At 42.1% G+C, this 9,455-nt stretch overlaps 1 protein-coding gene across 2 annotated transcripts in view; it reads left to right on the forward strand.

Moving 5' to 3' along the window:
* Nucleotides 1-5,519, forward strand: part of plod2 (procollagen-lysine, 2-oxoglutarate 5-dioxygenase 2) — a 147,487-nt gene extending 141,968 nt beyond the window's left edge. For both annotated transcript variants that reach the window (XM_048542003.2, XM_048542004.2), the window contains one exon: nucleotides 4,138-5,519. In XM_048542003.2, the coding sequence (XP_048397960.1) occupies nucleotides 4,138-4,293 (156 nt within the window). In that variant the 3' untranslated portion in view covers nucleotides 4,294-5,519. The remainder of the gene's footprint in view (nucleotides 1-4,137) is intronic.
* The last annotated feature ends 3,936 nt before the right edge of the window (nucleotides 5,520-9,455 follow it).

Genomic DNA, 9,455 nt, shown 5'->3' on the forward strand with positions numbered 1-9,455 from the left:
GTTTTGCGTGCTGTACAAGCAGATTGTACCGTATAAAGTAATTAGGGTAACAAAACAGAGCAAGGAATACCATGGTATGGCTGCATTATTGACCCATTATTATAACGATCAAAGTTCATATTAGATTTGAAATTTGAGAGATCCATTCAGAAGTTGGAAAAGAGTGGGGAAGAAGCTAGTATCCGTAGAATAGAATTCCTACAGTGTGGAAACAAGCCATCCGGCTCATCTAGTGTACACGAACCCACGGAAGAGGATCTCAGGCCGACAACCACCCCCACATCCTGTTCCTATAATCCTGCATTTCCCCATGGCTAACGCTTCTGGCCTGCACACACCTGGAACACTACAGAGCAATTTAGCATGGCCAAACCACCTAACCTGCACATCTTTGGACTGTGAGAGGAACCTTGAGCACACTGAGGAAACCCACGCAGACACGAGGAGAAAGTGCAAACTCCACACAATCCCCTGAGGCTGGAATCATCCCCGGGTCACTGGCACTGTGAGGCAGCAGTGCTAAACACTGAGCCACCATGCTGCTGTTTTTGAATGTGTTGGTACATGTGTTAAAACTTCAGTATCTTCTGCCCAATGGAAGAGTTTGGAAGAAATTACAACGAGGGTGAGAGGGATCTTTGATGTTGGCTGCCTCCCTGAGGCAGCGAGAATTTTATAGATGGAATCGATGGATGGGAGGTTGGCTCGCATGATGGACTGGGTGATTGAAGTACTCTAAGTAAATATGTCATGTAAGAAACATCATCCAATGACAGAAATTAGCATCAATTAATTAAATTGTTAATTATCACATCATTTTACAAACTGCTGCATTTAGAAGCAGTTGGCAAAAGAGCTTATTTCCCCATGTATTAATCTTTGATCAGAAGACCATAAGACGTAGGAGTGGAAGTAAGGCCATTCGGCTCGTCAAGTCCACCCTGCCATTTAAATCATGGCTGATGGGCATTTCAAATCCACTTCCCTGCGCTCTCCCCGTAGCCCTTGATTCCTTATGAGATCAAGAATTTGTCGATCTCTGCCTTGAAGGCATCCAACGTCCCAATAACAGCAGTTAGAATTTCTCGATTGTAAATGCCATCCAAGTATCTGCAAAGATAATATATCAGAGTTTGTTCATTATCTCCGAAGACTGCTATACTCCCAAATAGTTGGCATATTTGCTAACAGTATACATAGTAAACCAGCCACTGCCCTAGAGAACTGCGAACGTTGAGCCAGGGATAGACTGGGAAATGAAAGGTGGGTCAGTCCAAACTCCATGTTGAGAATGGTATTAGAACCAATTCTGAGGGACAGAACATGCCTGCACCTGGTAAGACAGAGATTAATTGGGAATAATCAACATGCATTTGTTAAAGGAAGGCCGTGTTTGATAAATTTGATGATTTTTTTTTGAGAAAGCACCTGGGAATGTTGTTGAGGTAATGCAGTTCTGGTCACCATAAGATAGGAAGAATGTGATTGCACTAGAGAGCCTGGAGAAGAGATTCACCATGATGTTGCCTGGACTAGACTAATTCTAGACTCTAAAATGGGTCTGAAGAAGGGTCCAAGACCGAAACATCGCCTTCCTGCTCTGCTTGGCCTGCTGTGTTCATCTAGCTTGACACCTTGTTATCTCAAAATTACAACCAGGTTACATGGCTCCCAGAACATTGTGCCTTCTCCATCACTACTTCTGTCAGGAATATTGGCTAGTTGTACCATTCGTATTATTGGTATTTAGATGGTGCTTTCTTTAAGGTATAGGACGCTGAGAGAGCCAGCAATTCTCTCTTGAGAGCTGAGGGCTATTAGCTCTGGCAGATGGCAATTCTGTGGCTTTGTCCAAATGCCCCCTTCCTTTATACGTTTGATGATGTATCAATATTTCTTACAATAGGATTGGTCCTATGTTGTCAAAACCATCAGATTTAAATTTAATTTGTTTTGGTATCTAAGTGCATGCTTCAAACTACTTGGGTAAACGCAAAAGCCTGTTGTCTTGGTTAAAAACTGCTGCTTGGCCTGCTCACTGTACCGCATTTTACTACAAATAATACAGTCTTGGTACTCTGTCTTGCAAACTTTCAAGCTGCTGCTCATGGACATCCATTTTAAATCTCTAAGCACAGGAAAAGCACATCATCTTTTAAAGGGACCATGCAATGCTTGTCCACCTAGCATTTTGCAAACACCAAATTCTAACTTCTGGCCTCCCATTCCACAAGTACTGTACCCAGCATCACAAGACGGTGCATATCCAGAGATCCCTGAAGGCAGCGGAGCATGGCAATAAGATGGTTCAGGAGGCTTAAGGATTACTTGCCTTTATTAGCCGAGTTGCAGAATACAAGTGTAGGGAAGTGATGCTGGCACTGTATAAAATGTTGGTTAAGCCACAGTGGAGTAAGGTGTGAAGTTCTAGAAGGATGCAATTGCATTGGAGAGGGTGCAGCAGAGATTTACCATGACACTGAGCATGACAGAATTATAAGGATGGGATCGGGGGTTGTTTTCCTCAGAACAACAAAGGTTAACAGCGGCCTCATTGAGCTGTAGACTATTATGAGGGGCACAGACAGGGTGGATGGGAAGGCACTTCAGTTCCATTAGCAGAGTGGTATATTCAGTGATCCAAAACAATCCTTAGGATCACACACCATCAAGTCCACACTGGCCTGCTAAAGAGCATCCCACCCAGATACCTGTAAACCTGCACTTCCCATGACCAATCCACCTAGCCTGCACATGCTTGAACTTTGGGAGAAAACCGGAGCACCCAATTAAAAACCCACGCAGACACAGGGAGAATGTGCAAACTCCACACAGACAGCCACCCGAGGGTCAAATTGAACATGGGTCCCTGGCACTGTGAGGCAGCAGTGCCAACCACTGAGCCACTGTGCCACCCCAAGGTTTTGATTATGTATTTTACTATAAAAAACACGTACATGCAGAATGCCCAAAATGCTAATGAATCCAGCAGCAATAGATCGTAACTCAAGAGGGAGAAGGCTAAGAAGAGAGTTGAGGAAAAATGTTTTCATCCAGAGGGTGGTGGGAGCCTGGAACCCCTGGCTGATAAGGATGGCTGAATCAGAAGCTCTTGTAACAATTAAGTAGTATTTAAAGACTCGGTTGTGATACTAATTGGACAAAAAGCTGGAAAATGCAATATTTGATTGGATCTTTATTGACCAGCGCAGGTAGGTGGGCTGAATGACTTCCTACTGTGCTGTAATTGTTTGAAGTTATAAGGTCTTCAGAACCTATTAACTCTCACTGTTATATTCCCAGCTGTTATCAGACTGCGGAACTGACCTCTCAAATGTTAATTCTGATCTCTCCCTGTACCTTCTCTGCGACTATAAGACTGTATTCTGCTCTTTGTATGGTATGTTCTGCTGTAGAGCATGTAAAACAACACTTTTCACTGTATCTTGGTACGTAACAACAATAAGTCAATCACTTAATTATTGGTCACCACCTAATTCCCATTGCATCCTGGCTGATTTTTGAAAAGCAACAGAACTTTAGATGTTGTAAATCTGAAACAAGGACAGAAATTGCTGGAAAAGCTCAGCAGGTTTGGCAGTATCAGTGAAGAGAAATCACAGTTAATGTTTTGGTCCATTGACCCTTCCTCAGAACAGAAACGTTAACTGTGATTTCTCTTCACTGATACTGCCAAACCTGCTGAGCTTTTCCAGCGATTTCTGTTTTTGTTTCAGATTTACAATATCTAAAGTTCCGTTGCTTTTCAAGGATCAGCTACAGATGCTGTAAGACCTGCTGAGCTCTACCAGCAACTTCCATTTTTATTTTTGGTTTATTTATGATTACATTACGGCCTCGTAAGTTTTATTTCACTGTTAAGTATTTATTTCTATGATGGGTAGATGTGAAAATATATTTCATATATTACATCCACTGCAGAAATTGTCACATCTCACTGAAAAAGAAAGCAGTCATTTAGAAATCGAAGAATATATGGTGTTTTGTCCTTCTGAGCTTGTTTGTGTACAATGCTTAACACAGGCTGTGATGGTAACAATTCTTCAGTATTGCACAATGGAATACATTTGAGCTATTTAAAAACACCGAAAGTTTAAATTGTTTTTTTCATTCCAGGGTGGAGGTTGCAAATTCCATCGTTATAACTGTGCTGTTGAGTCCCCCAGGAAGGGCTGGAGTTTTATGCATCCTGGAAGACTAACACATCTTCACGAAGGGCTTCCAACCACAAATGGAACAAGATACATCGCCGTGTCTTTTGTTGATCCATAGAGCTTTGTTGACACTGCAGTTTCTTGAACAACCCAAAATACAATCAAGAGGCTTGACTTACTGAACACGCGAACATGATATAATGGGATAGAAACTTGTCTCAGATGGTGAGGCAGAGTGGCTGACTTTGGATTAGCTGCTCATTATGTGGGGGTTGATATTAAGTTGCATTGAGCTGATATCAGGATTTCTGTATAATACCAGCTGCTGATCCAATATTGCTCATTTTTGCTCTTCCACTGGGGATGAATTTCTACTCCAAAATGTTAGATGCTCAAATTTTCTTGCAGTTGAAAAGTAATAATTTTATTTTAAAACCACATTTCTATTGAACGTATTTGATTTAAAGAGAGTGAGAAGTAATAGTAGGCAAAATGTTCCTTCAAAATAGTTAAGAAACTGCCTCTTGCTATTGAAAACTTACCAGTTCAGTCCTTCTGAAGCCCAGCAATACTGTGTGTATTACCTCATGTACACAAGTACAGAGGACAGATTTTATCATCACTGCACAGTTAGTCTGTTTACAAAGCGGATTGGAGGGTTTTCTATTTACATGCTAGTTTATATTGTCTGTTTAAAAAGCAACTACGCTTGTACATGAGAAATGCAACAAGTGGGTGAGGCTCGCAGTATTTACACGTAAAACAGGAACAAAATACAATCCAGGAGCAATAGGCCAGTCTGTTAGCAGAATGATCAGAGAAGCATATTACGTAAATCAAATATCAATCTGCTCAGGTTACTCTTGATTAGAGCAAGTTACACCCTCGGTGACTATGCACTCTCAAAAGAGACAAGTGCCGAATAAATGAGCTGCTTCTTGAGTTTCTTTAATTGTCTTTCCCATCTGAAAACCTACCTTGTTTCTTTTTTAAACCTGCTGTGCAAAGTTTTTTTTTCTTTAACGTCACAAAACTAAAATGCCGTTTGTAAAAGATGGTCCAGTGCCATATGTATTGTACAAGAGCATTTCCTTTGTCTTGATTGTTCACCTGTAAACACAAATCAAATGTTGCTGTTTGAACAATTACATCTCTGGGCAGTTTATATTCTGTTGTAGTGTTAGACCAGTGATACTTAATCAGCATGAGTATCCTCAGTGAAGCTACAAGATACACAACCGTGGCCACAGTACAGTGTACTGTGCATGACCTGCCTGTTGGAGGGCAAAGTTAACTTATTCTGCCAAGTGCTCAAAAGTTTAAATAAAAATATGTTGAAAATTAGGTTTGGCCTTTGTGTTGATGAATTGAAACCATTTGAGCGTAAAATATCTGTGCACCTGTTGCCAAATATAATGAAGACTGTTTTTAAAAAAAAAAGTAAAAAATTAGTGACTGGCCAAGATTAGATTGATAACATGCAAAGTTTTCAGTATCGTACTTTTAATTTGAGGGAATACAGCATGTTTGAAATTTTTCGTTGAAGCCTTGCCTGGTCTGGTTAATTAGTTCAGTAGAGGGTGGATGGGAAATTTAATAGAATTGGAATGTGTTCTTCAAGGTCTGAGACGAAGTTTCAATCTAACCCTAACTGACATGCCTGTAGTTCTCCAGGCCAGACTGAGAGAAAATCTTCACTCAGCTTGCACGAGCACAAAGAGAGTTGGAATAAACTACCGCAGGTGCCGGAATCTGTGCTGAATACAACAAATCCTGGAGATCTCGGTGGATCAGACAGCATCCACGGGGAGACGGCAATCTAACGTTTTGGGGTCTAGATGATTTATTTTAACAAAGTCTTGCATTTCTGTAATGCGTTTAGAGTCATAGAGCTGTGCAGCATGGAAATAGACCCTTCGATCCACCTTACCCACACCAACCTGATATCTCAAATTACTCTCCTCCCACTTGCCAGCATTTGGCCTGTATCTCTCCTAAACCCTTCCTATTCATGTTGCTATTGTACCAGCTTCCTCCACTTCCTCTGGCGGCTTGTTTCATACAAGCACCACCCTCTGCATGAAAAAGTTACCCCCCTTAGATCTCCTTTAAATCTTGCCCCCTCACCATAAAAGCTATGTCCTGTAGTTTTTGACTCCCCTACCCTGGAGAAAAGATCTGGAATATCCACCCTATCCGTGCCCCTCATGGTTTCATAACCCTCCATAAGGTCACCCTTCAACCTCCAACGCTCCAAGGAAAATAACCCCAGCCTGTCCTAGAGGTCAAACTCTCCAAACATGGCAAAATCTTTTCTGAACCCTTTCAAGTTTCATAGCGTCTTTCCTGTAGCAGGGAGACCAGAATTGAACACAATATTCCAAAAGTGGCCTCAATAATGCCCTGTACAGCTACACCATGACCTCCCAACTCCTATGCTCAATGCTCTGAATAATAAAGGCAAGCATACCAAATGCCGCTTTTCCTCCCCTGTCTGTCTGCAATTCCACTTTCAAGGAACTACGATCCTGCACTCCAAGGTGTCTCTGTTCAGCTCCCCAGGACCTTACCATTAAGTGTATAAGTCCTGCTCTGATTTGCCTTACCAGAATTAGCACCATGCATTTGACTAGATTAAACTTCGTTGTCATTCCTCAGCCTATCTGATCAATGTCCTGTTGCATTCTGAGGCAACCTTCTTTACTGTTCAGCATGCCATGAGTTTTGGTGTCAATGGCAAATTGTCTAACCATGTCTCCTTTATTCACATCCAGATCTTTTCTTTAAATGACAAAAAGCGGTCGACCCAGCACCGATCCCTGTTTAACACCAGTGGGCCTCCTGTCCAGAATGCAATATTCCACCACAATCTGTCTCCTACCTTCTAGCCAATTTTGTATGCAAATTGTTAATTCTCCCTGTGATCTAACTTTGTTAACCAGTCTACCATGCATTTTTAAAAAAATATTCATTCACGTGATGAGGGCATCACTGGCTAGGCCAGCATTTATTGCAAATCCCTAATTGCCCAGTTCAAGAGTCAACCACATTGCTGTGGGCCTGGAGTCATGTATAGGCCAGACCAGGTAAGGATGGCAGTTTCCTTCCCTAAAGGAGGTTAGACAAGATATTCTGCAGACATCCTATTGAAGTCCATATAGACCCAATATTCACCACTCTTCTTCAATCCGCTTCGTCACTTCAAAAAGTTCAATCAAGTTAGTGAGACACCATCTCCCACTGTCAAAGCCATGACTATCCCTAATCAGTCTCGTCCTTCAGAGTCCCCTCCAACAACCTACCCATCACTGACGTCAGACTCACCAGTATGTAGTTCCCTGTTTTTTCCTTGCCACATTTGTTAAGTAATGACATCACTTTAGCCAACCTCCAGTCTTCCAGCACCTCACCTGTGGTTATTGATACAAATCTCTCAGCAAGGGGCGAGCAATCATATCCCTAGCTTCCCACAAGGTTCTAGGGTATACCTGATCAAATCCTGGGGTTTTATCCACCTTTTTATGCATTTAAGACATGCTGCACGACCTCCTCTATAATATGAACACCTGAATTCTCCAAAGCACTTTTGAACTAAGTAGATACTTTGTAAATGTATTCACTGTGGTAAAAGGTAAAGTTATCACAGTCCCAGAGACCAATAGGGCTGCGCTCTCTCATTAGAGAATGACAACTGCTGGTGGTTTAACCTGAGGGTCACCATGTCTCAGATAATGGGAGGGTTTGAGAAGGAGAGTCCTTCATGGTGACCTCCGCTGATGTGGGAATCGAACCCATGCTGTCGATGTCACTCCGTATTGCAAACCTGCCATCCAGCCAAGTGAGGAAGCATGGCAGTCATTTTGCACACAGCCAGCTCTCCTAAGCAGCGAGTTGAAAACAGCTAGATAACCCATATGACCATAACATATGGCTGCCAATTAGGCCATTCAGCATATCAATTCTGCTCTGCCATTCAATCACGATTGATATATTTTCACAACCCATTCACTTGCCTTCTTCCAATATCTTTTGATCCCCTTAATCAAGAGTCTGTTGGTCTTAAATACACTCAATGACTTGGCCTCCACAGCCAAGTTCTGCAATGAGTTCCACAGATTCACCAGCCTCTGGCTGAAGAAATTCCTTCTCATCTCAGTTCTATAGGGTCATGTTTTCATCCTGAGGCTGTGCCCTCAGGTCCTAGTCTCTCCTATTAGTGGAAACATCTTTTCCATGTCCACTCTATCCAGGTCTCCATATTCTAAATTTCAGATGCTCCCTCATCTTTCTAAACTCCGTTGAGTACAAACCTAGAGTTCTCAACCACTCCTCAGAGGACAATCTTCATCCCTGTCATTAGTCCTGTAAACTTTCACTGGATTCCCCCATCCCCCCCACCCAGGCTAACACATTTTTCATTCGGTTTGCAGTCCAAAACTACTCTTGTATTCTAGCCCTCTTGAAATGAATGCTAGCATTGCATTTACCTTCATACCTACCAACCGATCCTGCATGTTAAGCCTAAGTGAATCCTGAACTAGAACTTTCAAGTCCCTTTCTCCCTCAAACTCCAAACACTTTCTCCATTTAGAAAATAGTCTATCGCTCTATTCTTCCTCACAAAGAGCAGAACTGTTGTTGTGAAGTTAATTGAGGGACAAATATTGGCCAGAAAGCCATGCACTACTCCCCTGTTCTGCTTCAACAGCTTGATGGGATCTTTCATACACCATCCATCTAAAAGTTACTCAACATTGTCAAGCATCAGTCTAAAGCAAACAGTAAGATATAGTTGATGACTGTTACATCATAAGGATAACGAGGCTGAGAAGAGTGGCAGAGAGTAAAAAGGCAAAATCATTGCATTTCTACTGGACCATTGGAGAGATGACTGGTGGTGGTTTAACCTGAGGGCCACCATGCTTCAGGCAAGGGGAGAGGTTGAGAAGGAGAGTCCTTCATGCTAACCTTAGCTGGTAAGGGATTTGAACAGGCACTGTTGGTGTCACTCTGCACCAGTGACAAAGCAGCTAACTGGCCCCCTAACAGAAAATGGAAGTACTCTTTGAAGAATGATTATTGGCCAACTTTGCATCTCTGACTCGTAGTTTATGAGCATACTGAAAGCACTTGATGTAGAACTCGGTAGATAGGTGTGAAAAAGTGTGGCAATGTGATATCGCTCGTTTTATCACTTTTCTTAGAAATCAGACGACTCCTGGTTACAGTCCAATAGGTTTATTTGAAGTCTCAAGCTCTCGGAGTATTGTTACTTCACCT

The sequence above is a fragment of the Stegostoma tigrinum genome, chromosome 14 (assembly GCF_030684315.1).
Source record: "Stegostoma tigrinum isolate sSteTig4 chromosome 14, sSteTig4.hap1, whole genome shotgun sequence".
Classification (NCBI taxonomy): domain Eukaryota; kingdom Metazoa; phylum Chordata; class Chondrichthyes; order Orectolobiformes; family Stegostomatidae; genus Stegostoma; species Stegostoma tigrinum.